The following is a 27,905-nucleotide window of genomic DNA, read 5'->3' as shown; positions in this document are numbered from 1 at the left end:
CACGTTCAGAATGAATGACCAGTCGCCAAATTATGCGTTGAAGACCCACACCCTCGTCGATCGGGGTAATATGCGACAGACGAGGTAATTGCTTTCATGTTCAATTTTCACATTGAACCGTTGATTACTGATCATGCGAGCTCCCGTCCCAGCATAGGGCAGGATGAGATCCGTAGCCTGCTCCCCTCGAGGAATCTTAATCTTCGCTTCAAGGAATAGCCAATCGGTTGGGGCGCCAGCTTGCCTGGGAGTGATGTGGAAGACTAGGTCTTTTGGTGAATTCTGCCCGACAGAGAGCGAACCGGTGAGAGAGTCAAAGCATTGGTAATCAAATTGGATTGCAGTTGCACCCAAGGAGCTTGAAAGTGATCCGTTGTTGTGACCAGCAGCAGGCCCTATCAGGCTGCCGTCCTTCGATGATGTCTTGCTTTCTAGGTATTCTCGGTTCGCACTATCCTGATTGACTCCACCTGACGTATCTGACAGCGCGGGACTTACGCTACTTGCCGGATGCTCTACGCGAATTTCTGCTGAGGACGATCTGACCTCGCCATTGCCAAAAATAAGATTCAACATAGGGGAGTTAAGCTGTACACCCATGTACGCTGCCGTCATTGTGTCATCCTTAAAAATCGTGTCGTAGGGCATTAAGACATCTAAGATCGCCTTTTCTAGGGATGGCAGAACAACCGTTCTGGAATCCCAGTTAAAGACTTGCGGCTTATCATCTCCTTTCTTCCATTCCAGGTAGCCTCCCGGCTTGCCCGCGTCACCCTTTAGGGGAACCGCCGTCCCAGTCTGGGAAGTTGCACCTTTGTTTATGGTATCGATAAACTTTACCTCCATCGCTGCTCTCTCTTCGTGGGCATCTACATCCAGTTCGAAATATTGCTGATGGGCCGGTTGACTTAAGCGAATGGACTGTAGCTGCCCGCCGGGCTGGGGCGCACGATCCAGTAAGCATAGCATGGTATCTTTTGCTATATTTTCCAATCTGATGACCTCGAGACGGCGAGCTTGAGCTGCGGCATCAGTCCATGGCGCGTGGACTTCAAGGTCCGGCCAGGCGGTTACAATTGCCGAGCGGAGTAGGAAGCCGTACACAGGGAGCTGGGGCGGATAGTTAGCAATTTGTGGATCGATGGGTGTGCTTAAATACGTTTTCAGCATTTCTTTTATTTGCGTGCGGACTTGATCATCCGGGTCCATATGATTTGCGATACTCAATGCGCCGTCGATCAAAGCGTCTGTCCAATTCCGATCGATATAAAAGAAGCGCAAGCTTTCTTTGCCCAAAAAGGCAGGGTCAGGTATCAAGTAGTGTGCGGGTATATTGTGTAGGTAGAGCTTATCAAGCAGCCAGGTGAGGATAAGCGACCAATCGCTGGAGTTCGGGGGACCATTATGTTCATTGAACAGTGTTTGTGATCGAGTAGAGCATGTTTTACCAGATGATTCTTGAGATGTGGCAAATAGGAGGAGTGGAGGCGAAGAGCAGCATGACCTTTGGGCATGGGTGCAACAACAGGGCTGTTCGTACCATTGCCCGATGAAGCCTGTGCTAATGGTCTATACCACCTCCTCAGATGGTCCGGTCCATTCTTCCCAATGGTATCGTTGTGCAGTCCCTTCAAGCCTTCAACGGCGTGCTGCAATGCTTCAAAATTATCCATCTTTCCTTTGTAGGTCCCCAGACGCAAACCGATTTCGTTCTTCACGGCCTTCTGAGCAGCACTGTGCAAAGAGGAGCGGAGTCGCATTAGCGCAGCGGAAAAGGCCTGGTCGGCTATTGCAAGCGTACGCCCCAGCTGCCATGCTGCACTATAAGTGATGTCCATAACGCCAAGTTTGGTATCCAAAATTTGAAGATCGGTGGAAAAGAATGAATGCGTTGGCCAGGTGGGTGTCAGGGGACACGGCACCAACGTAGGTGTTAACGGCCCTCGCATGAAGGCGATAGTCTCGTCTCCGGATGCGAGGCGATACCTGAGAAGAGTGTACCCGTCGTTTAGCCGATCTTTGATTAGAGGGCTTGCGCGATCCATGGAGTTACGAAGCAGCCCGTAGCCACCCTTAGCTTCGTCTCCGAGGTTGACCATGAGCTGATGGAAATTTATACTTTGCGGAGGGAGACAAGTGTAATTCCAGCTGTACAAACTGATTACAGCAACCCTGCTCACAGCTGTCGAATTAATAGGCAAAGTTATGTTGTCCTCCCAACCCTCCAAGGAAAGGAGGTGTACTGCACAGCTTGTCGGCTTGTCGAGAGACAACGGGCCCGTACGGTGAGACACGACGATCGAAAATGTGCCGTTATCCGAGGAAAGACCCGACGACGCAGTGTATTTTGTGTTAACATTACGCGAATGGGCAAGATGTTGGTAGCGATCCAAGTTGGGCTTTGAACTTGCCGGGGAGGAAGATACGAGAGCGGTGAAAAGATTCGGGTCGAGGAATATTACGTCTAACTTTGTGGATGGATCGATGGTGCTGTCATTTGCAGGAAGAGGATGGACGATATCCTGCGTCGCGCGGAGCTGCGAGATTGTCATGTTGATACTCATTGTGCTGGATTGCTTGGGTGTGACGTCGGACGGGAAGGTGATCAATGGCGGTGTGGTCGCCAGCGGCAGCTGCAGCTCACTAGTTTCAAAGACAACTAACGCGAGCCAGGGCGTGCGATTCCGCTCTTTGCCTGCCTCTGTAGGAACAGCATTTACACTGGGCTGTCGTTCCCACGGCAAGTGGGGATCAGTCAAAACGACGTGTGGGAGTATTGTACCATAATCCGCATGTCCGTTTGGAGGATATTGCGAGTGGATTTGTGTGGTTGCATCAAGCGTAAACCTGGGAGCGACCACCTCAAATGTTTGCGTACTCTTGAGCAACTTTTGCTGGGAATCGGCTTCGATGACTTGAGTTACGTCGATCTTGTAGGGAATAGGTGAAGACAGGAGTGCCGGAGCGTAGAAGCTATGCAACTGCATCTGACCCGGAGGAAGTTCTGGGAGTCTGTCCCCGTCATCATCATTAGCACCACCATTTGCCCCCTTCTTGAGAAGGAATTTAGTTCGAATATGGCGGTGGATACGTTGTCTCGCTGGACGATCGAGCATCGTTTGCAGCGTTCACTTGCAGTGGTAAATCCAAACTGAACGTAAAAAGAGCTCAGTGGACCAAGCTGCCTATGAATTAACGATGAGATCCCGAAACCTAGGCTCCTTGCAAAAAGCCCTCATAATGTTTTTTTTTTTTTTTCCTTCTCCATTGTCACCCGCCAAGCTCGTTAACCACTCCCTGCTACTCCCCTGTCCTGATTGCAAGCGAAACCTGGGCAGCTTTTTGGGGCTGATTACTTCGCGCGCAGGACCGAATGGCCAGGGGTTATGCACGCGAACCTTTCATGTGGGCAATCACCCCCTGCTGAAGGGTGGGGATTATGAAGCAGGTTGCGCTCCTTCTTGTAGCTGGATACCTTAAACAGTACTTCAAACCCACAGCGACCTCTTCTCGTTCGCATGTAAATCACCTCTGACAAAGCCGCTTGCAAAAAGTGTCATTGTTGCTGCCTATTCTGCAATGACCACAAGCGACAACCCTACTGTGTGTGTTCCGGTGAAACTCGATGCATTCGTGCTTAATCCTAGTGTTTGCTCAGGACCGTCTAAAATCGCCCCAATCACTCAACCAAACTACACCTTCCTCCGTCTCGACCGTAACATTTCGGTGATCCAGCCGGATATTCTCGATCATGTTGATCTCCATGCAACATCCCCCGAAGTAAATAACCGAATAAGGAATGTGGCCACAAAAGAACTTCGGAGATCGAGGTTTGGGGTTTATTTGCATTGGATGTTGCCGAGGTACAAGTTCTTCTTTACTTTGCTCGAGGATTTACTGTATTAACCAAGACTTTTCTCTGTTACAGGGTCTACCGATCTGGGATTGCAGCAACGTCCAGTGCCAACGAATTCGAACAGAGGCGGCAACAAGAAGGCTTCTCCAAAGTCGAGAATAACGCTGACTACTCTACCCCCAATTTCAGGCCTGTTCCCACACGTTGGCTTATTGTGCGAGTCCTAAAGTCCAAGGTACCAGCAAACGCCAACATTCCCAACTACCAAGCGTTTGTCATTGAATCCGATCGCCTGCGCAACATTGATGATTTAGACGCCAGCGTTGACTTGGAGGTTGATGTATCTCCGTTCCTATGCGCAACCAATGCAGAGAAAGACGACACAGCCATTGACACTCAGGCAGAGATATTTATCGGCTTAAAGACGCACGCTGAGGGATGGAGTGAGAAGGGGGACACTGCCGCTCGAGTGCCATTGTCCATATTGCATAGCAGCAATTCTCTATTTCCAGACTACCAGCCTCACAACTCGAACGTCTTTTCAATGCTCGATAACTTTGAATATGATTCCACCGATCCTGCTACTGGCACGATTACAAAGGCGTACCTTACTCAAGCAGAGGCAAGCTACTATGTTTTGGGCTGGCACCCGAAGCCTGAGGACGACCCTTTCAACATGCAGCCCACAGCGCAGCAAACCCATGCAGCACGATTGGACGCTTGCATGATGTCTCTCGGTCTACCATCCTCCGCACCCCAACCGTCCTGGTTAGAAGAGACCGGCTCGGCTCGGATACTCTGCCACGGAGCAATGTATAATGTCTCGTTTTCCGTTGATGCAAAACCTGCGCATGTACCCGCCGACGACGCAGCAACCCATTTTTCCACAATGCCCGTGTCATTGGGGACGACACCTCTTGATGCCCTGTACGCATTGATTGACTCTTATGAGCAGAGCAAGGACGCAGACATGCCAAAGCCGATAGCGGATGATTTCAAAAGGGTGGAAAGGTTACTCCGCAAAACAGAGGACGATTTAGATTCACAGATACAAGCTGAGGACCTGCTGTATAGTAACAACTTCACGCATTCCCCCGGGGGCAGCCAGTGGCATCTGTCGGGTGACGACGGGGCGGGCATGAAATCTCCCATTGCACCTCCTACAGAGGTACTGACCAAGCTTCGCGATCTGAATGCCATGCAGTTGGTTGTCGACATTTGTAGTCAGGAGAGGAAGTTGCTACAGTGGAGGCTGTGGAGTGAGTGGTGGAAGGTCATCAGCGACACTAATCACGTCCTGGACCAGCAAAAGTTTAAAGATCTATCCACTCGGATTGATGCACTTACGAAGCAAATAACGAATTCCACCCAGCTCATAAACACTTCAATCAAGAACGCACAAACTGAATTTCAAGGGAGGATGCCGCAGCAGGGGGCGAGCCCCCGGTATTTCTCACAGCGAGATCCGACGCTATTGATTTCTGGTATTAAATCTGGATGGCCCGTTGATTATTTGGACAAGCTGCGGGTGCGATTGGACATACATGTGATTACAGCTAGCACACCTGGTGTGAGCCAACCCCCGCCAGCGGAGTTCAGCGCTTGGGCGGACAGCATATCGGCTAAACTCCCCAAGGAGCTAGCCGCAGCTACCAAGAACTTGTTTTCAGAGTTTTGGATATTGCAAGACCGTACCCCTTCCGATAGCGACCCGTTGTTAAGTTCATACCCTCTCTATCATGACAAGGAAGGACGGGATTCATGGCAAGGCACCCAGCCATGGTTCCCGCTCTTTGCAGAATGGGAGGTGGAGTACTATCATATTGATTACACAAAATGGGAGCTGAAAGCCGTCGGTTCAGATCCTGTTACAAAGATTAAGTATGTGTTGAAAGACGGGGAGAAGCTCGAAGACACGAACGTGAGGACCATTTCAGGGAGGGTGCTGCTGTTACCACAGGCGAGTTTAAGCTTGGAGACCAAGGTGAACAATCTCTTCAAGAACACCTTTCAGCCAGATCTGCAGAAAATCATCTCTGCAGAAGACCAGAAGGCCCTTTTGGCAGACCTACGGGCACGAGATTTCCTATCATCTCCACTATCGGGATTTCGGGATCACCTTGTGACCAGGCTACAGGGTACGCACATTAAACCCAATGTACGGCCACCAGGAGAGAGTGTCAGACCTATGGCCGCCGTCATCAAGGCCACTCAGGACCGACTCAAGGCAACTGACGATTATTCAAAGACCCTCCTGTGCCAGATGGACACCGAAACCACAACAACACCTTATGCCGCTGCATATGATTTTGGGTTGTCAGAGTATCATCCATTCAAACCTGCCGCACATGGACAATTCCGATTTACCAAGCTGAACATAATTGACAAGTTCGGGCAAGCGATTTGCGCTTTCGACCCAACTGGCCAGACCAAACCGTCGTTGTATCCGTGCTTGAGCGAATTCTATTGTCCTCAACCAGATCCCAACTCTCCTGATATGGCTACGCCTTTTCCAAGAACAGTCAAGGGTTCTAGTGGTACCAGTTGTGAATTCGCACAGATGCCTCCGAATCTCAATCAGGATGCGCGGGTTAATGCTCACTTTATGGTTAGAGACTCTCAAACGAAAGAGTGGCGCCCTACTACAGAGTACGAAAATCCGATATGGGGCTGGCTCATCGTGAATTATGTCGACCGCGGTTTACAGATCTTCCTACCAGACGGGACATTTTACACCGAGGTTCGGTTGGGAGCAAGGAACGGCACCTCGACGGCACCCCGGTGGTTACCGTTCGAGCCGAGCACATCCGACCCTAAAAACATGCAGCAGCTAGACTACTTGGTTCAGAAGCTGGCGGATCCACAGTACCTGGATGGCTTTTTTAAAGTAGTCATAGATGCCCTTGACAACATGCCCCACGCGCCGAATCAGTACGCAGAGTATCTCTCTGCTATCATTGGCAAGCCTCTCGCTCTCGTCAACACGGGTTGGTCTATTGAATTGTCCAATCCACCACTTGAGAACCAGGCTACAATCATAAACAACAAAGCGAAATCAGAGCTGGCGCTACTCGACTACCAACTTCGGGTAAAGTTTGGCGACAAGGCTCGTGTCTACGATGGGTTGGTCGGTTACTTCAATGCGAGAAATGCTTCTGACGGGCCGGATTTTGAATTCTCGGAGATGTACACATACTTTGAAAAGTCTCCTACGGATCAAGGCCCTTTCAAATTGATTGGTGATAAGAATTATCCCATATTCAAGCCGTACTGGATCCCAGCGCCCGCCGCTTCCAGTAATTCTTCACCCAGCTGGGCTGAAGCGGCAAAAATCGGCTCAGAATTTATAGAACTGCACAACCAGCAGCTCACGGTCTTTGGTATGCTGATAGACCCGTTTACCGCGGTGCACGCCTACTCCGAAGTCCTCCCGATCCAATCGCTGCTCCTACCCCAATGGGCGCTCGAGAAAGCACTAAAGTCGATGACCGCCTTCTTCCACATGGGCCCATACATAATTCCAATGGATGTACCACCCTACGCGAAGGCGGTCGATGCAGAGCCAGCAACAACGAAGGGAATACCCTTTCCAGCCAGCAATGTGGCAAACTGGGAGTGGCTTCAACCATATGTTACGACCAAGGGCACAGATGCAAAACCAACGACCAACTTTTATCAGTTGGGAGTGGACTTTGTGGATGAGCGCCCGAGATTTGAGGCCGCGCCTTATACAGCCATTGAAGGATATCTGCGATTGAGAACGCCAATTGAAGCTCCGACATCATGAAAGATGGCTTAGCCGCGCGTCTGCAAAACCCGTGACTGTTACCATATTTGGATATATAGCGATATGTGGGCCTCTGCATCTTCAATGATGTTAATTAGATACCTCATCTTTAAACTGTACCCGGCGCTTTTGAACGTTGCTGCCAGTAGGCTCTTCAGACTTCCAATTTAAAGATGGATATACGACGCGGCCGTTGACACAGTTTGGGATTTTCAAACCGCAGAATCTATGCAGGTTCGCTGTAATAATGAGAACAAGCGAGCGTGTGAGGTGGATTAACGCTTTCCCCAAAAATAACAAGCCGCTGTCGAGAGTCCTCACCAGCACACTGTATGAAATCCATATTGGAGGGTTTGATACCGTTTCGCTTCTCGTGCACAGCTGCCAAAAAGATATTAATGAAACCAATTCAAAATCATGCCCATAACTGAAGACGAAATGGAAGGCTCACCAAGATTGTATTCAACAACCGCTTCTTGAATAGCAACTGCGAAACAAATGCAAAAGTATACAGAAAGCAAAGTGATGGTAAGCTGATGACTTTGCAAAAATCACCAAAGAATTTGGGTGACGCTCACCAAGACGCTGTAGATGTCCACCCTTTCCTTGGATGTTCCATCTGTTCTTAAGGGCAGCTGCCACCAGCCAAGTGCTAGAGTAAGTTTTAAAGTGAAAGACGTCTGTCAATGAAGGGTATTGAAGCGACTCACCAATATTTCTTTCTAGATACTTTTCTTCCCACACTGCAATAGATTTGAGCTTGTCATCGCGCTTTGAGATCTTTTCCACCACCTTCTCCAGCGGTTTCTTCAAATTGTGTTTCCACATGGTACCTCGAATGAAAGCTTGACACCAGCCTGGAAGGATTCCCCAAATAGCTCCAAGTGCTGCCGACACAAACCGTATACCTGGCAGTGCCAACATCCAGCCATCAGTCGACCGACGAGCGACCATTATTCGGCCACCAGTGGCCCGACGAGCGAACAATTTTCGGGTGGGGCTTCGAGGTCCGAATGGCCGCTTTTCCGCACGTAGTATATTTTCAAGCATCTCTTGTGCACACGTCTCGTCAGTCTGCACGCAACACTCTCATTTCAAAACGGGATTGCCATCGTCGGCTTTTTCTTTTGACACAGTTTCCCCTGCCTCCGATTTGCATTCGACAGGTTCCGATAAGCAGCTTTGGACGTTCATCTTTCTGAAGAGGTATGTAATGAAGTTGGATCATTTTTTATACTTACATTATGCATCTCAAAAATAGGAACTGTAGTGTGCCTTCTGTTGGTTTTCGTAAGAGCGTTGATACAGTGTACGATGCCACTAGGCCTAGGCATTCGCCCACCAGAAGTAGAATGCGCGTATTCTGAAATAGCGACAAGTCATATAAAGGGTCTGCAGACGTTCTATAAATGATGTCCCGTTCTGGTTTCCCTTTTTATCTCCCAAGTGTGTATTATTTGCTATTTTCTACGCATAATGTATCCACAGCCATCAGGATGAATTACTTGCGAGGCTGCAATCTTTCGATCTTGCTGGAAACTGAAAGTGTTTTCACCGACTATTCTTGTCGTAGTAGTGATCTAAAATAGTGCCATGCTTGTTTCCTCTCATTACTCTCCTCCGAAGTACTCTTGCCTGCACTCCAGCTGCCACAACAAGGCTAAGTAGGTGGAAACGGGGACCAGGATCTTGGCCGTGGATGCCACCGTGCACCAATAGGTTTGTATGCAATTCACCAATGGGGGACAAGTCATGATCTCTAAGATAATGCAACCAGTCAAGCATCAATTCCTTCTTGACTATGTTTAAGTACTACTTAATATCTCGCTAAATGTTGCTTGGGACTTGCAACCTGTCATCATATTTGTTTTCGTTTCCAAAATGGTCTGAGATAGCTATTTAGCCCCATTTCTCAGCAGCCAACAATATAATACAGCTTCCGTCCCAGGGTATCATAATTACAATATGTCACCGTCCCTTCCTAGTCAATACTAACTAATATCTGTTTCGCTAGTGAGATCTCGTCTGCACTCCCTGCAGGAGGTGGAGCGCCCGACGGGTATGGTTTGCACTTGTTGGTTGCTGGTTCTAGATATCTCAAGTGGGCCACGACGGGACCCCGGTTCACGGGCGGCAGCTCTACGGCGGCCATCACGTCAGATTCTATCTCATGCTGTAGGTATATCGACTGGGCATTGATAGTAAATCCCTTCACCCCAAGCTTCTGCAACATAGTTATGGGGACCGGCCTCAGATTGAGTATTCTATGACCGGGATCGCCTACCCTCAGATCCGGATTACTGCCCCGTAATACTGGAGCACAGCATGTGTGTTTTTCGTCAATGGGGGTATCCTCAGCAGTAAGAACTGCAAGAGTGATGGCTAATCGCAATGCCTTCTCCTGATCGGGGGGTAACTTTGCACCACGTGCCACAAGTTTTGCTGCATCGTCAACCTTCGTTGTGTCTTTTGCTATAAAGTCTCCGACATTTGCCTGAGCGGTGCGGCGCCCTGTTAAAGAAAATGTCGCAGCCGGCTCGCGCGCTAGCGTTACCCCACCCTGTTTCCCCACCTCGCTGGCCATTGATACAACCACAGATTCAGCGCCTAAGATGGTTGCGGCGCGCGTTCGTTTCTTCAGTGAAGTAACAATCATCATCACCCGGATGACACCATCGGTTATGGCAACTGACCAGTCAGACTCAGTCTCCACAAATTGAGTTGGCAGCCAGCTTTCGTTCTGAAAAATCCCCAGTTTGTTTGCATTTCTAATTACTGCAGTGTCCGCGCAGCTTTGACACAGTGCTTTACCACGTCCTGCTGGGCAAACTCTTAACGCAGCCTCCCGTAGCAGATCGACTTGCGAGAAATTGCTTGAAACAAAAAGCACCGAAGAACCGACCACAATAGCGCGCCAGAGTCTTCCTGTAAGCTCTTTGATTTTCCCAGTGGGACGTGATTGTGGAAGTGTAGGTCTTGGACATGCGGCTGAACTAGGACAGTCCCGAATATCTTTATGCGCCTGATACAATTGCTCGATGGCAATGCAGTCGGCTAACTCTGGGCGCCTTGTGACACCACAGAACTTTGTTCCCACATACCAGTAAGGAGTGGGAGGTCCCAGTGGGTCGAAACGTTGAGGTTCTTCGTCTTCTTTCTTCCGTGTCATGGGATCGTCAGGGTCCACCTTGCTGTGGCGAAAGCTGCAGTGATAAAGTCGTGGATCATCCCTGTGTACCATCAGGTGGTCATATCCCGCCCTCACCGCAACACGATCTGCTATGATGCCATCGAGATCTTCTTCGGATGTGTGGAGGTAGACGGACGGAATGAACGGGGGGAAGGGGAAGTAACTGGGCAACCTCGACTCCTCCAGAGCAATCCTTAGCAACAGTCCCGAAATATCCACAGGGGTGTCGAAAATAATGGTGACATTGATCGTAGCATCTTCCAACCTTGGAGCCCGGTACAGGTTAACTTGATAGGCCCAGTCCCACACACAGCTGAACTCTCCGGACCCGCTGACTGCGACCTTGTCATTCGTCAGCTGTGGTAAGAATTTTACAAATAAAAGTTCGCCCAGCACAGAGTCCGCTCCACCGCCGGCGATGCGTCTAATGGCGCTTCTCAGCATGGAGGTCGTGACACAAAACCCTGCATATGATTTGCCAGCATAGTCGCTCCCATTGACAGTCACATGAGTACCGAGAGCAAAGTTTCTAATGACGAATTGAAATTTGGAACTGTTGACCGCAGACAGCATAATATCGTAATTTTCTACTAAAAGAACGTTATAGACAGCAGCAAAGTTGTCCGAGATGATGTCAAACCACTTTCGCTTCGATCTCAACATGTTGAGCGGGTTAGCGATTGCCAGTGCTGCGTTTGTTACTTCCGTGATGAAGTCGGCAATGAAGTCGCTCAGTACAACACCATCGTCGTCTTTTAGTAGCCGCTTCAAGGCGTGCCAGTAAAGTATATAAGGGTATCGGAGGTGCTTTTCCTCGACGTGGACCCGCATTCCACGGCAGACGTAGTATATCTCAAACCCCTTCCTCACCCTCCAAAGAATACCAGATCTCCTTCCGACGCTCCCCGCCGCGCGCATCAGCTTGGCTCTGACAGAAGACATGGGCCCATTTCCATTCGGTATGGAGAGTATCCTGGCGCTGTCTAGACCCATGGCGAACAAGGCATCTGTGTAAAAGCCTAACGCTGAGTTTGCCGCAAATACGACAGCATCCCAAAAGGGTATCCGGCGGACGTGAGATACGATATAAGGAAGGGACAAGTCGCGGGCAACGGGCAGGTACTCGTTTTGCGGTTCTACATCGTCGGATGCGGAGCTTTCGTCCTTTTGAAACGATTTCCCTGATTTCGAGTCATTTGGTCGGTCCTTTCCTCTATCCTTCAATTTATTAATCATGTCTAATCAGTGCGGCGCTCTTTTCTTTTGATTAAGGTCGAGCTTGTCAACTAGTGCTGAATGAGAGCGAGAAAGCCAATCTGCAACTGGCAGTCATCTCCCCCCGACGAGAGACAAGTCAAAGCCTGCTATCGAGGAACGCGGGGCTATGTGGCTTAGCTAGCGATGCCATCAGCAATTTGCCAGCAACAGAAGATTTCGTACCGCTTGTTGCATTGGGTTAAAGCCCATGAAAGCGCATGTTCCATACAGCAGCTCTACTGTAGGCAGCTCTGGTTGGAAGGACACCACAATCAGAAAGCTGTCTCCGGTCTGCCATTGAACATATCCTGTACATGGTTTGGCAGAACCATGATTTATCCAGACATCCTCCCTCTAAATGCAGCCAACACAAAGTACTGCCATATCAGACTACTGTTATGCTAATGCTTCCATTCATCCATTTTCTTTCAACTGATAAGATCGATCTGACTTTGGAGTATGCCATGCTTGGCTTTCCGTAGCATTGAGGCTTTGGCGTCATGCTGCTCTGGGCAAGATACGCATTCGACAAATGCGGGAGGGGACAATGTGAGTGTGTCTGAGTGTTTGGATAGAACAGACACAGGTGACAATGGGGCGACGCCAAGCAATACCATCAATGATGAAAACCCTGTGTTCTATCCGTACACGATACAATTGTAGTGATCCCAGCGTGCAGGACAGACAGTCTATCCAATCCACCTCTGCTGTCCTTTGCACAATATTCTAAGGACGGTTACTATTCGATTTGTGTTAATTGAGAACTGCGTCTAAATCACCAACATCTTGGTACGCATTCCTGCGCGAGTGCACCCCGCCGGAAAAAAAAACAAACGGATGAATGCCATCCGCATCTCATGCCACCGCGCTGACGTATATAACAATAACTGAACGTATGAAATGGAGGGCTGGAAGTCGTAACCGTTTTGTCATACTATTCATTTTTGTTTGGACGAACGAGGGTTGTAATGTCCCTAATTAATGGCAAAGTGACAAAAAGCGAGAATCATTGATTTCAGCCGCAGCGCCAAAATCCCAGCCTACCAGACAAAGCCAAGATCCCAATGGGAAGCAAACAGCTGGTTTGGGACCGGAGACACCAAACGAAGCACCCCAGAGGGAGGCGGGGGGGATTGTGTTCAAAGGTCACTTTAGTGTGCCCCATTTCCTTTTCGTGTTTCCAGCCGAGTGACCAGTACCTTTAAATAGATCCGTCCTATGTGTTTTAAATGAAACAAAGGTCCAATCGGGATTTGGTAGGGCAAAGATGGTTTAAGCTCAGCAAGTGACTTGTTACAAGGGACAGTGCGGCATTCACCATTTGAATTCCACGGCAAACTGTATTTTGTTTCTTTTTTTGAAAAATAGTGGTATTTTGCTAGAATGTTTGTAGGTGGATTTGCCCAAACTCTTGGTACTGGCGGCTATTTTCAACAAACAAAACCTTTCACCTCGAAACCTCCCCCAGACGCTCACACAAGCCTAGGTCTGTGCGCCTTTTTTTGTTTGCATTTTCAGATTTAGACGAATGCTTAAAAATGCTGATCCCATTGTTCTGACGTGTAAAGCGCAATAAAAACGTAGGGTGGTAGACAAGTTCCTCTTTTTCATTTTGATTATCTGGTTGGACTATAAGTTACTTTATATCTCCCATATATTTCCTCGTCATCACTTCACCTATCTCACAAACCTCACCATGTTGGATGCCATCACGCAACGAATTGCTGGCACATACCTCTCTGGCATGGGGGTAGCCTTTGTGGTATGCGCCACGGTGACCTGGTGCCGAAAGTACAGCAGGAACCGAAACAAACTCTTACAATTGGCAGCACTTGCCATTGCACTTGTTTTCAATATCCTCATGCCCATTGTCGCGATGGATCTACTGAAGACGCGGTACACCCTGCAGCGCACCACTGTCGCCGCATTCTTTGCTACCTGGTTCAGCGCCATTTCGCAGTACATTTACAACTACTTTATGATGATACGATTACTGTCCATCATAGAAGGACGAAAACCCCTTGTGAGGATGACGATCTACGTGGTAACGGCAGCCATCACCATAGCGTATCTTCTCGGCGATGCTGTCAGCTTTTATGCCCTTTCTCAGTCGAAAATGAGCATTGTCCTTTACACAAACAACAAGTACTTTAATGACATCGGCAAGGCAGCGCAAACGGCAGGAACCCTTTTATACACTGTGATGCTGGCGGTCACAGATCTGCTTCTCCTATCCAAAATCACTGGACTCCGACAGACACTCACGGTTGGCAAAAGTAAACGGAAATCACAGCGTCACGGGGTGCAAATGGCCATCCTTCTCATCGGCATTGCAGGAAAGGTCACTGAAGCCGTACTCAAGATCCTTAGTGTCTCGACAACGTATATGAGTCTCGACTCGTACTTCCGTGGTACGAATATGGCTATCGAGATCTGGACGCTCGTTGAACTTGGTGTGACGATTCAAGAGGTCATGTCATCAAAAACCGACTCTGCAACTAGTGAAAGCAAACCCACCAATAATAACAAATCTGAACATGGAACTAGTGGTCGTCCTGGTCATACCCTCGCTACTGGCGTAACAAGCGCTGAATCTAATTTGTAAAGTCGATCTTTACAAGCATATAGATGCATTATTGTAATAGTTGACAGTAGGAAAGGGGTTGTTTATCAAGTGTATTAAGAATGCAATACTCATTGACTAGACTCCTGCACACAAGGCACATTCTCTAGTTGTCTCTTTTTGATGCGATGAGCCTATCTGTTTTGGTTCCAGCTGCCAGGCAAGCACCGGCTTATTCACACAATGCAACGGATGTTGATAAAGAGATTTTAGCCAAAAAGGTATTAAAAACGTTGGCCATCCAATTACAAAAAAACCGATAATGGTCTCCCAATAAGTAGGCGATTTAACGATATAGTGTGGGGTAACTTTCTGCTGAGCTTTTTGGCTGCGCAATCTTCTGTGGCTGTGCCATCGGAGAGCTCCGACTTCCAACTCGTGGGCCGCCCAACGGGGTGACGCTGTGTAGGGTTGAGATGCTCTTCATTGCTAGACGGCTCTGTAGCTCCCCAAGTCGCCTGGCAGCTTTCAACATTCACACGCGCCAGCTGACGAGGTCGTCTTTCTCCCTTTTGTTTTCGTGTTCAGGACGCAACATGACTTCGACGAAGGCAAGCAACCTTCACGCTCACAATATGTACGAGAACGTGAACGCAACCCCGGAAAACCCCCGCATAGTTTACCCTTACGCCGAACGAAACAAGGACCCTATTCTAGAGACGATATCTCCGTACCTTCAGCGGGCCACGCGAGGTATGTTTTTGCATCTGCACATGTGTTGCCTTCGTGGGTCGTAACATGAAGCCCGATCTGGCGTTCTTAGTCCTAGAGCTCGCATCGGGATCAGGACAACACGTCGTTCATTGGGCACAAGCCTACCCTTCTGTCCATTTTCAACCCTCCGAGATCGACGATCCTTCTCTTTTGGCATCGATAAGGAGCTACGTTAAGGATTTTGCGAACGTTGCTCCGCCACTTTTATTGAACGCGATGCAAGATGAACACTGGTCCCAAGCACGCTCTCTCGTAGCCCAAGAAGGGGCTTTCGATATGGTGTACATGGGCAACGTGCTCCACATTGCTCCGTGGGATGTTACCTTGGCAGTGGCAAAAAACATACCAACCTTGCTGCCAAACGAGCAGGGTCTGTTCATAATATACGGCCCGTTCAAACGCGATGGCAAGTTCACGACTCCAAGCAATGAAGAGGTAGCACGCTTTTCCTAGTGATTCATTTGTCTTTCGGTAGGAAACTAAAACGGATAACCTTAGTTCGACCAAAAGTTGCGCCTCAGAAATGCTGACTGGGGACTTCGCGACATCGCCGACGTCGCCGACCAGTTTGCAAAGTTTGGGTTGTCATTGCAGGAAATCAAAGATATGCCTGCTAACAACTTTATTCTTGTTTTCCGCAAGATGGAGAATTAGGATTAGACAGTTTGACTTTACGGATGTTTCTTATATTACATTACCCAGTCCGCTGAGGGCAATCTTATCACATTATCACAGGTCGTGCTATTAGTTAGTCTAGGATAGCCTGTAGCGTTATGACACCAGCACGTACTACAGCTAGTAATCCTAAACGAAGTAATCTACCAAACCCTCTACTACTTGGGCGTCGACACCCGGTGGGCAGGATTCCGCCCTGCAGAACGGTACACTTCATTCAACCGTTCCAAAGCGGGCAACTATTGCAAGAACACAAACCATCTGCATGGCATTCACCGAGGTCGGCTGGCTCAGTTAATACAGTGTTGCGTGGAGGTCAGTGAGATGGGCGGCTCTGAATATGCGAGCTTATTATGGTCGTGCAGGTTGTGGGGGTAATGGGACGTATCGTGAGCGCAGTATGTTACATAGATATCCTGAGACGAGGCTGCCATTATCCGAGTGCTTGCTGGGCGCGAGGAGGAAAGGTTGAAGGATATTCACCTACAACTTGAGTGAGCAGATATAGTTGTAATATGTGTAAGATAAGTAATTGGATATTTTAATTGGTATCTCGTCCAATATCGCATTAGACCTAAAATAAATATACTCTAGCTAACGTCGGTGCACACAGCAGCTTGGACCGCTCTTAGGCTCGGAAGTATGAGCCAAACTGTTAATTCGTTGTCAAGCTTCCGCCAACTATCATGGCACCGTACCGAAATTATGAATGGAGATGCATGCGTCAAGAGTTGATGAATGCGCCCGCTATGGAAAAGCAGCAAATTGTAGCATGCTTTTTGGTCACCAATTGGTAGCCTATGCTTGACGTACTTACAATCATCTCCAAGTTGGCGAGATTTTTCGCTATCCTCCAGAAAATTCAGTTGATTCCTACAGGTATCAAGTCACCTAGGTCACCGTCTCTCTGAGAAAGGAGCTTGACGCCGATCCTATCAAGGTGTATTGAAACTCTAAAATACGCCGTCATCGAGAGAGCCGCTTAGGCTCGCCAACTGCTGTTACGGTTGACAGCAACTTTGTGGTGGACGCTTCAAAAGTAGTGCTTGTGGAACCCGCCAATCTTTTCCGGAATTCTCAAGGGGAAATCTTTCGCTGCAGAAGTCGCCCTGGAAACCGAATTCTCGTAGCGTCGTCTGCTGTCCTTCCTGCCAGCGTTCTCCCAGCATTCAGGCCCTTCCCCTTGGTGTCAACCCTTAGTCCAAACCCACCGTTGGATGTAACAGCGGGAGGATCAAGGGAGTTTTAGATGCCCTCACTCCGCCCTCAAATAAGTTCATGAACAGATCTTTCCTGGTTGCTCTTTGAAGATGCAAAGAGTCTACCCTAGACGAAAGCGAAAGCTATTATACAGACGACCTGGTTATGCGCAGAGCAGACTGTCGCTTGAAGAAGCTTTACCGTCGAATGATTGATGGAGGTATGGATAGCAACATTGCGGGGATCCTTTCGTCACCGTCCTACAAAGTACGGTGGGAAATGGAGCAAAGTGCAATTGGCTAATTGACGAAATGGTTACTTCACATCTGGACCTCGATCATTACACGGATATTCAGGTAGCCAGATTTACAACGTTTAGTCGCCATGCTCGCGATATCCAATCTCAACACTTTTCTGCTCGTAGCACTTGATGCTGAGCGCGGATTTGGGAAACCCCAGGCTCCGCTGTATGTGAATGAGTGGTTACCCAGGGTCTTACCCAGGGTTCTCGCAATGCTGTCACCGCAAGTCCTCTTTCCTACTGTCACTGTGTCCAATTATTAATGATCGTGCTGATCTGGATTACATAGCCTCGGGTAATACTCCATTCCAGACGCTACTGGCCCACTCAGCAAGGAAAAACAAGCTCCTCATCTCGAAACTAGAAGATCGGACTTCATCCAACGGGCGTCCAGCGCCGGAGCGACGCCCGTGCGGGCAGGCCGTATCCAAGCAGCCTCATTCTCAGGTTTGAAATGTTATGACAGGAGATTCTTGTGACCAACACGGGAGGCTCTTGCGGCTCTTTACAAAACCAAGTACTTTTCCGCTACGGCGTCGAGCCCCTGGGTCTACATCAGCGGTTTACCAAAGGCTTGTGGAAGGATGATGAGGATCTGCTATCTGCCAACGGACAATGAATATTGCGCGACACCAGATGATCTGGCTAGTGACTTCCTCGTTGCGGATGAGTTTGTCCCAGTCTTCACTCGGCCGCGGAACTCTTCTCATTTCGGAAATTGCCCAATAACCCAAACCAAAATCCTACGGGGCCGTTGGATTTGAGGAGAGGTACTTTGTCGCCGACAAGCTGGTCCAGCCCATCGCAAGCGTAAGCAGTAATTAACAGCAAGATTGGGTGTCCAGGACCCGCAACAAACTGCAGGTGCACAGTGGCATTGTTGTTTGGAAAGTTCAGCACGGAATGCCATAGTCTTTCTAACCCTATTTGTCGCCGTTGTCTTTTCTCCCTGATTGAACGGTATCCGGTTGCAGGGCCAATTGCTTTTTTTTATTGAAAGATGCTGATCATTCCTTCCCCATTGATCTCACGAATCTTCAACCAATCTGCCCCTACCTGGAGAGGTGTCCCATTTCGCAAATAGAATTAGGCAGGCAGCCGAATCGCGCGTCCGTCATCTCCCTGGTCAAATATTGACCGCATCATCTCAGCGAACCTCACTGGGAACCGTCGAATTTCCAGAAATGCTCGCCCTGGTCAGAAACGGCCATGGAATCCCGGGCCCCAGAATCCTGGAACATCTATTCTCTGAGCACGCCACTGAAAGCCTCGGAATCCGAGAACCTTTATTCCATGAACGCAGCACAGCAAGGATTAAACCTATTCCTAACCCTTCATCATAATATGATGAGATTTCCTGTTAGTACGGAAATGGGGAAAATTCCGAGCCTCTTTCCTATCGCTTGCAAAGCAATGACCCTGTCTCGGCCACTTTTAAGTCCATGCTTAAAGATCCTCGAGCCTTCAGTCCTTCCCTCCCGAGATTTGAAGCTACCAACTGCATCCTGATGTCAGCGTGGTTGGCAGTCTTCGAGTGATATGTTGTGATCTGCGTGCAAAGGCTGCTCTGTCACCGCTGGCTTGGACGTTTGTCCAGCATATTGCTTATGTTACCTCCTGGGCTGGTCGGAATGAATGGCATCAATGGTTGCGGAAACAAAAAAGGGCGGTGAAAAATATGATTTGGACGACTCTCCAGATCTGAAGACGAACAGCAACAAGAAGAAAAGGAGGAGGAGGAGCAAGAAGAGGAAGATTTTGAACTGTAAAATGACCACATTTCTTCTCTTCCCTGAAGAGTGTCTGCGCAAGTTATCGAAAAAAAAGGTTATTTGTGTAATCCGTAGCGGTCTACGGTAACTCCTCGGTCGCTTACGATATGTTCGGTGATGGCAGATCCCAATCCCATCTCACACCACAAATGGTTGTGACCTATATCCTGTGCCAAATTTGGTCACCTGCAATGAAAGCGGTTCCCTTTTCCCTAGAGCTGGTAAAGGGGTGTGGGCAGTCTTCGAGAACTGTGAATTTCATTTGACCAGGCGGGGTCTTCACAGGACCTGCATTTGGATCTCCTGGGTCTGGTTACTTCCCCTTTGAGAAGGTCACAAGTTAATTGTCTATTGATGGTCTTACGCACTCGAAGGATGTTTCTGATCCCAAGAATGCCTTTCGAAACGTGGCTCTGAATAATACCTCAACTCGCTCAACAAAGGTCGTGAAGCGAAGCATATGGAAATATCAGTTATTTTCTCGATTACATGAGTTGTAGTGTTTTCATGCCGGTATCAACGAACGGACCGCAAACCTCGGTGCAACTGTTCAGATTGCTGCCCATGTCAGTTGACATACATTTCTTGGATTCTGCCGCGGACTCAACCTTCCCCTCAATTTCCCGTGGGCCACGATGACAGACAAGACGGGGCCTTTGTACGCCGCTGCTCGCCCGGGCGCATGGATGTGGTACGCTTCATCTAGGACCAAAACATGTTTTCGAATCCATGTCATGCGCTTAGACAGAGGTACCCTGGGAGGTCCATCCAGATTGCAGATTTGGCGATGGAGCATGTCGGCGCCCAAGTGGATCCCTTCTTCTTCTTCAGGCGTTAGGTAACAGAGTACAATCCTCTATAAAAGTCTTGTACATCTCCCGCTTATATGCGATTCTTCTTTAGTTGAAGCAGCTTTGCATGGGCAGGCAGCAATCGAGAGTTACTTTCTTGAAATAGGTGCCAATGTCGACGGTTCGTGCGAAGGATACTCTGCGCTCGCGAGCGAAGAAGAACCTGCCATCTCAGGGGCCGGAAAAGGTGGACACATGGAGGTTATGCACATCCTGCTCGCCGCTGGTGCATTCATAATTCTGAGCCTGACTATTCGTCCAGAGCAGACAGCCATCCACTTGGCATGCTCTTCGAGTAACCCCGAAGCGATCCGTCTGATGAGACATTGGAAAACCCTTGCCTTTGAAGCACTTCAAGAAGCCAAATCACACGGAACACCGGCAGTGGAAGCATTGCTGGAAGGTTCTGATCGTCCGTTCCAGTTTTGCGACGGATCGCTCCTGATGCCGTCGCAGCAAACCATCCCGTCCATTTTTCGCAAAACAACGTCGGGGCTGTGGCATGCAGTCCATTCCGCCTGGGCGGACATTCTGGCGTTGGTCCTGGATACATGCCACGGCAATCTGGCAAAGGAGGGACCGGTTGCCAAAGGGTTGCAAATGACATCGTCCGAGCTTTTGGTGGGGAATGATTACTAGACGACGTACTCAAGAAGTTGTGGGGACGCATCGGTGAGCAGGGCAGGTGAAGGGGCAAAAAACATTTTGGATTAATTCTTAGCGGGCATAAATGGGGGCTAGTACCAATCGGCAGTAGTTACAGACGTAAAAGTTGAGCAATTAAAATACGGATTTTGACGGGGTCTTCATGTAGAATCAGAAGGATAAATGTCACGCCTCCTGCGTCGAAGAGGATAAAGCGGAAACCAAAAATCATTTTCTAAAGATAGAAAGAGATACAGGCTATAAGAAGCATCAACCCAAGGAACGTCTGCAGCTGCCACTTAGACTCCCGCGCATTTTCACCAAAGTATGGTTTTGAATGCGGGAGCTTGTTGTAGCCGCACAAACCCAGGAAGATAAAGCCCTAAGAATGCTCATTGGCTTTTCTGGAATGACATTGCATAAAGAAACGTGTTGGAGAACGGGCCGGCTGCACCACCTGAAGCCAATCAAAGCAGGGTTGACTGTCAAAGATGCTCTTATCAATTTCGCTTGGACCGTGAATGCTATCTCGTAAAGTCTCCGAGTCTTCGCAATGGTGTTGGGCGTGGAATCCAACGATACACTCTTCATGTTGCTAAGACGATGCTGCATCAGCATAAATAAGTCTGCAGAAGTCCATTCCGGATATTGGTAATGTTCTGAGGTGAGAGGAGACTGTCTGGCCAGAAGACTCAGTTTACAATCAGCGTGATACTGCTACGAGGTCAGAACAGGTCTAGTCACGGTTCCGGAGGAGCTGGAAAAGCACACCCAGCGAGAGAGTGGGGCGCATCGTCCGATTGTTAAAGTCCGCATGCTAATTCCCGATTCCGCGTTGGACGTAGGACTGACCTATTATGTATGTATAACTTTGACAGCAGTAGATGCCATTTCAGGCAACTTACATAACATCATATACGTCCCGTCCCGTGGACGGTGCTTCCAGGTTTGGGGTTCAAATCAGTTTAGTACTGGAAGCTTCAGTGCCGCCCAAGGCGACTTCCGTGGTAACAAAATCATCAGCGAGGTGAAGAGAGCCATTTCGAACATAATAGATCGGAAGCATAATAAGAATGAATAGTGATTGGTGGGAAAATAACCACTCTTATGCTTCTCGCTAAACAATCGCCAACAGTCAAAGGGGATGATAGTTCTCGGTTGAAGAACAACTTTGGCGATATGATATTGAAGCAGTAAGAATTGCAGCTGGAAGTTGCCTTGTGCCACCGTGCGAAGAGGCCAAAGTGCGCACGGACCTTACTCCGAACTGGACCTCTTTCTAGCAATTGGAAACTTGGTAGTTGGCACGGAGGATACGCCTTCTGTTTTTCGCATACATGGTTCCGAAATGCGCATACTTTTTTAAAGTGAAGCTATTAGTACGGAAACAGGGACAACCATGGGCTGCAGTACAATTTGATGAACCAACTCAGCATTCAGCAGCTTGATTATCGGAGCAAGCTCGAGACGTATTCGGAGAACAATGGTTTGTCGACGGCATGGTTAGGGTTAGGCATTTGGAGAAGGAAGGATGGATATATAGGAAGAGACGCTGGGCAGTTAAAAAGCAAGATGAATTGGAGGTTATGTCCCAAGCTCATCGGTAACCAGCGCGGTGGCATTGAATGCCGATGCAAACGAGAGGGTGGGATCGTTTGTTACCCAGATATCAAATAAGAGATCACAGAACAGAATGTCCATGACAAAACTGTTCAAAGCCTCCAGAGAAAATCATAAGAACCCAGATTCCATGCCGACTTTGAAATTGCAAGAGGCATTGTGGGGCTTCCGAAAAGCGGTAATCTCCGCTGGAGTCTTTAGAACTGAATCCATCAAGGCTTACGGGCCGCCGGCTTCATGGGGAACACTTTAGCAATTAGAATTGAAAAATAGGAAATTACATAAATAGGCGGTCGCACGTCCTGCATGTCCACGACCTGAGATCGGCTGGTAGCCTGCTCATCATCGGACATGGAGCATGGTATGTAAAATGGCATAAGCTGGTGACTGACAATGTCAAAGCTGTCTTTGCATATACATTGTTCAGCTAGCAGCTTACATGCAGTACCCATGATGTAACCCAAAGAATGAAAAGGAACTCTGTTGGGTACCGGGGCATCTTGACCTTTAGCGAGGTCGACAGAACCTCAATGCTAGTTGAGAGGTTCCATCCAGCGTTTCGGTCTAATCGACTGGGTGCAGCATGAACTCACTGGCATAAAAGGAAAGATGGACTTGCACGTAAGATTGCATATAGAGCAATCGTAAAACTACCAGTCTCCAACTTACTCAGCTTGTGTTTCTACCAAAATTGGAGCTCTTTGTGGTGTGGTGGACTTACATAGCAATGCCCAGACGGTGCTGATTCGAACAAACCTACCCGTTAAAAATCACAAACAATTTTGATGCAGTCTCCTCAATATCATTTTCCCTCTGTACTTCTCACACTGGAGTTCTATCCTTATTGGAACATTGGATAGCGTATAATTGTTATCAGTTGCAATCCTCCGTAGATATCTAGTTTTGAATGTGTAGAAGCACTGGATCCATTGATCTCGGTTAACTAATATCCTTCTATCCTTCTACCTTCTTTCAATAGTGTAGATCACTCTACCATAGTACTATCATATAACTAGGTGCAATTCTAGAGTAACTCTCCTGTCCAGACACATGATCACTTTCAGGAACTAGGAGAGGTTGTTGCAATCTGCTGACAGAGCTGTTCAAGTACGTCCTTTGGTAAATTTTGGGCCAATCTAGGGTCATCCTCTTAAAGCTCCGCGGCCGTCATTTGTTTTGTTTTCTTATTGACATCGACTCCAGTATCTAAAAGAATTTTGATGCTTTCTGCATGCACTGGTTCATCCTCATTCACGGCCGCTAACTCCAGAGCAAGACCCAGCGCCGATGGCCCTTCCAACAGATATCAGCTTTGTATTTATGCAACAAGAGCGGTAAAAGGTCTGGCCGACGACTGGACACAGCTTTGCGAAGAGGGTACCCTTCCGGAATAAGGAACATAGGGCCTTGCTTAATGTCTTCATTCAAAGGTTCGCGGTACAATTCAGACATAAAGAAAGGGTGATCACCAGAGTTGAGCAATGCTTCCACGACTTCCCTCCCCCCCCTTATCGCCATCCCAAGACTTGCATACGTCACTTTTGCACCCCGCTGTCTGATGCTACAGACGACCTCAATGTTCGCTGAGGTACATGCAAGAGTCAACGGTTTGTGCTGTGGAATTGTTGTCGGCTCGACATCTGCGCCAGCATCCAGCAATATAGAAACTGCTTCAGCCCGACCGCACCGCGCAGCTTCACGAAGCGCCCATTCATTATACTCGTCGACGCGCACCCCAGCTGCAAGAAGTATTCGTATAACATCAGTATGCCCAGCTTCCGCCGCCCCTGCCAAAGCCGTAAGCTTGGGCTCCCTTTCAGATGAGAATGTATGAAATGCAACATGTCCTGCATAGGAACGGTTGACTACGGCACCCTTCTCCAGCAGGTAAGTGGTAACCACCCCATGCCCATGCATCGCCGCTTCTACTAGCGCCTGATCCGTCCAGTTGGTCATTTCCATATGACGTAGAGGCGGACCTGGTCCAAGATGCACGTCCGCTCCCCATTTCTCGATCAGAGCCTCAACAAGCCTAATATGGCTATATCGCGCTGCAAGCTGCAACGGCGACCGACAATACATATGATCAATGTCGAGAAAACTATCAACCTGAGCACCATGTTCTATCGCGAATTTCGCAATCTCGAGTGAACGGCCCACGGCAGCTCCGGCTAAAGCATGATTGGGATCCACCACGGATACGTTTTGATCAAAGATAAATTTTACAGTATCGTAGCGTCCGGTAACAGCGGCGACATATAATGCACCACCATGCTTGTCATTGTCGAATTTGCACACATCAAGGGAGAAGCCCTGCTTGCTACAGAAGCGCAAAAAGTCGTGCCAGCCTAACCGGGCAGCGTTCTCCATAGCCGCACAGTAGTTGTCCTTAAAAACATAAAATCCTCACGCTTCGTACGAGTAGAGTTTTCCTGCACGTGCTGAAAGAAATATTCTGCTATTTCCATATGCCCTGCTCCAAGAGCTGCGTTCAAACAGTCACAGTAACTGCGTATATCTGTGAATAAATTGTTTAACAGACCATTTAATAGATGGAGAACCTTACTCTCTGACTCACTATAGCGCGAATATATGGAAAAGCAGCCGAGATCGAGGAGATCTTGATGTAAATTCTGCGATGACGAAATTTCATGGTGAAATGCAAACATGAGCGCGAATTCATTGATTTTCCGCACCTTCACCAGCTCTAGACACCCACTCTCTGCACCGGCGCTGAGAGTAAAGGTTGGATTCACGGAAAACCCCCCATATGTACACGACTGAATCCGCCACAGACCCGCCTTACGCAGCTCGAAAAGGATATCTACCAGAACGGTTCGAAATGCGCAACGCAACTTTTCTTCGATAACGTCCCTTGGTGACTCAGGCCAATCCTCGTAATATATTTCCGGTTCGGAATCATTGTCCACGTCTTCTTCATATTGGGAGAAGGGGATTCCACGCGAAATCAGCCACTGGCGCCACTCTTTACGGCCAGCGCTCGAACGCCATTTCTCACGACCAGCATCTGAGATAACATAGGAAATGCACCGAACAAAAGCGCCCACAAGAAGAGACAAAGGGAGCTTTTCATTCAGTGAACGACAAACGGCGCGAACACGGGCAATAGTTGCAAAGTCTGGACATAGCTGATCGCTTCGCGGTAGGACGATTGCGGCCAAGGTCTCTGGAGGCAAGCACTGAAGACTGGGGCTCTCTTGAGAAGCCAAGGCACGGGGGGGTGGAGATTGCATTTGCGGAGAACAGGTCCTAGCTCCTGGTTAACAAGATAGCAACTTGGCCGTACTGTCGACACAGCGTTGGAAACACCAATGGTAAGTTCTGACTTGCTGATGCTGGATATGTAGAAGAATTCCGGGTGTGAGCGAATATGGCAGCTGGCCCATGGAAATATGTCCACCCATCCACCTAACTCATCGGATGCATACTTACAGGTCTGGAATTCGTTTCAGTAAACATTGCGTAAAGTGTTGAAATGTGCAGATTGGTTGGGCGAAAGAAGGTCAGTGGAATTCTTGAATTTTGACGTGCAGCACACTTTGATAAGCACTTCGAGTGGCTTAGTACATGAGGATCTGTCATCTAACTTTCTTATTCTATGCAGAGCACCATTATCGGTGGCTATCATAACTGCTGGTCTATTTCCAATTTATGGTTCAATGCATATCAAGAATGGTGCCATCTTTGGTATGGATGTATGGACGATCGAATGATGAAATCGCGGGCAGCACGCAAGCTCCAGGTTGGATGCCAGCGGGAGCGATTGTTGTGTATGACAATGGGTCAACTGTAATCGCAGGATCTGCTGCCGTTTGCCTTGAGTGCCGAGTTGAGAACTTGAACCAGTTAAGATTAGACCGCAGGGCCCGAATCTCATCTATTGGTAAGAGAGCACAAGGAGGTAAGCACGTATAGCACAAGTGCCTAATTCGATAGTACTGCTTACAGTTGCAGAACGTGCTTCTCGTACTTCCGGTGTTAATCAATTCATCCAGCAGCGCATCGGACTTTTGTAAATCCTAATTACCTTGGTCAGCACAGCAATAGGCTCAATACGCTGTGGGCGCTATCCTCGACCCACATTTGTCAAATAGATTGCTATCGGATTGCCGCTACTACGCTCTCTTGCGCTTTGAGTATCCAATAGATATAACTGGGGCGAGGGTGTAGCTTTTGTCCTCTTCTCGGTTCGGCATCGGGAGACTTGCCTGATATTACATAAGTTTTGCTGATAGTACTGTATATATCGTTCTGGCGCAAACTCCAAGTCATGGTTCGGGACATCATCGTCTAGTTCGCAGAATTCATCATCACGCTTCCACCTCGTAGTCCGGCCTTTGTTGTCCATAAAGGCCCCTGGACTTTTCCTTTTTCCCAGAGAAATACTTGGTATCATATAAATTCGAAAGGGCCTCTCGCGTCGGCCTCAATATCGCCCTGTTGTAATTATTCAACGAAGAGAACGGTGGAGCTTTCTTAGGGTTAGGATATGTAAATGTATTTGTATAGTAGACTTAGTTTTACAAGCTGTAGCCTTGCGCATGTATACACATCGCAACAGTGACCTGCATTAACGTTCCCCGCCCGCACCAGCAGTGGGTTTTACATTGCCTGCGGGCTGCAAACGGAAATAAATAATTAGCGCTTTTGCATCATGCGACGGGCGGTCACCGATTACTTTTTGTTCTCGCCTTCTGAAGTGCCTGACGAATACGTTGCATGTTAGGCTGGTGATCAAGAGTTTCTTTTCATTACCCATTTCAGCTGCCCACATCAGTCAGCGGGAACCGTCTCTCCATCTACAGACACTGTAGGCAACTTTCCCAAGCACATGCTGCAGATTTGGTGTTAAAAAATGAGCAGACGAAGAGTCCATCGTTTGCAGGCTTGGTCTTGTTTACGACAAGGGCAATGTTGAATCAAAGGCCGCCTCAACTAGGCTCTTTCACTCAATGAATTTTACATAAGCAGACAAAGGCCGAAAGAGTCCCTTGCCCTGTAATTGAATCACAAATAGTGCCATTTTCCTTCCATCTTGATGGCCGCTGGCATTGGCTTCGTTTGGGGGAGAAATGTTGAATGGCTTATCAAATGTCCGAAAACCATGTCCTGTTTTACGGTAACATGCCAGTTACTCCTACAAGCGCTGATACGATCCAACCTTCAGCGGTCTATCCATGCGCCGATTAGCTCAGCCATAGAATAGACAAGTGCACTCCAGGTGTCCGATGGTGTTTATTTTTATCTACATCCACGAGACTTTTGCCAAGGTCACTTCCATTGTAATGACTTGCACCGGCGTCACTCTGCTGTATGCGCCGTCAGCACGTCATCGCGCTGTTGAAAAGATGATGGTAAATGGAGAAGCACGAACAACCGTGTCCATTTCTGAA

The 27,905-nt window shown here is 48.4% G+C and overlaps 8 protein-coding genes across 8 annotated transcripts; 5 read left to right on the top strand and 3 right to left on the bottom strand.

Moving 5' to 3' along the window:
* Positions 1 to 30: 30 nt before the first annotated feature.
* On the bottom strand, positions 31 to 3,116 carry SPPG_06057 (uncharacterized protein; the record flags this gene model as incomplete). The annotated part of the gene is made up of 2 exons (XM_016754263.1): positions 31 to 1,457; positions 1,541 to 3,116. 2 exons carry the CDS (start codon positions 3,114 to 3,116, stop codon positions 31 to 33), a joined length of 3,003 nt encoding a protein of 1,000 aa, XP_016606388.1.
* Positions 3,117 to 3,579: 463 nt separating this feature from the next.
* On the top strand, positions 3,580 to 7,643 carry SPPG_06056 (uncharacterized protein; the record flags this gene model as incomplete). The annotated part of the gene is made up of 2 exons (XM_016754262.1): positions 3,580 to 3,863; positions 3,929 to 7,643. 2 exons carry the CDS (start codon positions 3,580 to 3,582, stop codon positions 7,641 to 7,643), a joined length of 3,999 nt encoding a protein of 1,332 aa, XP_016606387.1.
* Positions 7,644 to 9,466: 1,823 nt separating this feature from the next.
* SPPG_06054 (uncharacterized protein) lies at positions 9,467 to 12,164 on the bottom strand. Its single transcript, XM_016754261.1, has one exon. The coding sequence runs from the start codon at positions 12,067 to 12,069 to the stop codon at positions 9,625 to 9,627; it is 2,445 nt and encodes an 814-aa protein (XP_016606386.1). The 5' UTR covers positions 12,070 to 12,164; the 3' UTR covers positions 9,467 to 9,624.
* Positions 12,165 to 13,600: 1,436 nt separating this feature from the next.
* Positions 13,601 to 14,810, top strand: SPPG_06053 (uncharacterized protein). The gene has a single exon (XM_016754260.1). The coding sequence runs from the start codon at positions 13,787 to 13,789 to the stop codon at positions 14,693 to 14,695; it is 909 nt and encodes a 302-aa protein (XP_016606385.1). The 5' UTR covers positions 13,601 to 13,786; the 3' UTR covers positions 14,696 to 14,810.
* A 311-nt stretch (positions 14,811 to 15,121) lies between these two features.
* SPPG_06052 (uncharacterized protein) lies at positions 15,122 to 16,256 on the top strand. Its single transcript, XM_016754259.1, has 3 exons — positions 15,122 to 15,406; positions 15,477 to 15,862; positions 15,926 to 16,256. Exons 1-3 carry the CDS (start codon positions 15,130 to 15,132, stop codon positions 16,079 to 16,081), a joined length of 819 nt encoding a protein of 272 aa, XP_016606384.1. The 5' UTR covers positions 15,122 to 15,129; the 3' UTR covers positions 16,082 to 16,256.
* A 3,834-nt stretch (positions 16,257 to 20,090) lies between these two features.
* Positions 20,091 to 20,865, top strand: SPPG_06051 (uncharacterized protein; the record flags this gene model as incomplete). The annotated part of the gene is made up of 2 exons (XM_016754258.1): positions 20,091 to 20,208; positions 20,279 to 20,865. 2 exons carry the CDS (start codon positions 20,091 to 20,093, stop codon positions 20,863 to 20,865), a joined length of 705 nt encoding a protein of 234 aa, XP_016606383.1.
* Positions 20,866 to 23,283: 2,418 nt separating this feature from the next.
* On the bottom strand, positions 23,284 to 26,011 carry SPPG_06050 (uncharacterized protein). Its single transcript, XM_016754257.1, has 3 exons — positions 25,945 to 26,011; positions 25,070 to 25,847; positions 23,284 to 25,009 (listed from the first exon to the last, which is right to left on the bottom strand). Exon 3 carries the CDS (start codon positions 24,859 to 24,861, stop codon positions 23,752 to 23,754), a length of 1,110 nt encoding a protein of 369 aa, XP_016606382.1. The 5' UTR covers positions 24,862 to 25,009; positions 25,070 to 25,847; positions 25,945 to 26,011; the 3' UTR covers positions 23,284 to 23,751.
* SPPG_09342 (uncharacterized protein) lies at positions 25,599 to 26,949 on the top strand. Its single transcript, XM_016757501.1, has 4 exons — positions 25,599 to 25,826; positions 25,947 to 26,014; positions 26,117 to 26,413; positions 26,511 to 26,949. Exons 3-4 carry the CDS (start codon positions 26,164 to 26,166, stop codon positions 26,657 to 26,659), a joined length of 399 nt encoding a protein of 132 aa, XP_016606381.1. The 5' UTR covers positions 25,599 to 25,826; positions 25,947 to 26,014; positions 26,117 to 26,163; the 3' UTR covers positions 26,660 to 26,949.
* Positions 26,950 to 27,905: the final 956 nt, after the last annotated feature.

Source organism: Spizellomyces punctatus (genome assembly GCF_000182565.1).
Source record: "Spizellomyces punctatus DAOM BR117 chromosome Unknown supercont1.11, whole genome shotgun sequence".
Taxonomy (NCBI): Eukaryota; Fungi; Chytridiomycota; class Chytridiomycetes; order Spizellomycetales; family Spizellomycetaceae; genus Spizellomyces; species Spizellomyces punctatus.
Note: the sequence above shows the minus strand (reverse complement) of the source record. Positions and strands in the feature narration are given on the sequence as shown.

Bases quoted from the DNA above. Each gene is read 5' to 3' on its own strand.
- SPPG_06054 (XM_016754261.1), bottom strand. From the start codon at position 12,069: ATGATTAATAAATTGAAGGATAGAGGAAAGGACCGACCAAATGACTCG.
- SPPG_06050 (XM_016754257.1), bottom strand. From the start codon at position 24,861: ATGGAGAACGCTGCCCGGTTAGGCTGGCACGACTTTTTGCGCTTCTGT.
- SPPG_06053 (XM_016754260.1), top strand. From the start codon at position 13,787: ATGTTGGATGCCATCACGCAACGAATTGCTGGCACATACCTCTCTGGC.
- SPPG_06052 (XM_016754259.1), top strand. From the start codon at position 15,130: ATGCTCTTCATTGCTAGACGGCTCTGTAGCTCCCCAAGTCGCCTGGCA. The intron at 15,407-15,476 runs GTATGTTTTTGC...TGGCGTTCTTAG, and splicing joins CCTTCAGCGGGCCACGCGAG to TCCTAGAGCTCGCATCGGGA. The intron at 15,863-15,925 runs GTAGCACGCTTT...GGATAACCTTAG, and splicing joins CGACTCCAAGCAATGAAGAG to TTCGACCAAAAGTTGCGCCT.
- SPPG_09342 (XM_016757501.1), top strand. From the start codon at position 26,164: ATGGTTCAATGCATATCAAGAATGGTGCCATCTTTGGTATGGATGTAT. The intron at 26,414-26,510 runs GTAAGCACGTAT...TTCATCCAGCAG, and splicing joins TGGTAAGAGAGCACAAGGAG to CGCATCGGACTTTTGTAAAT.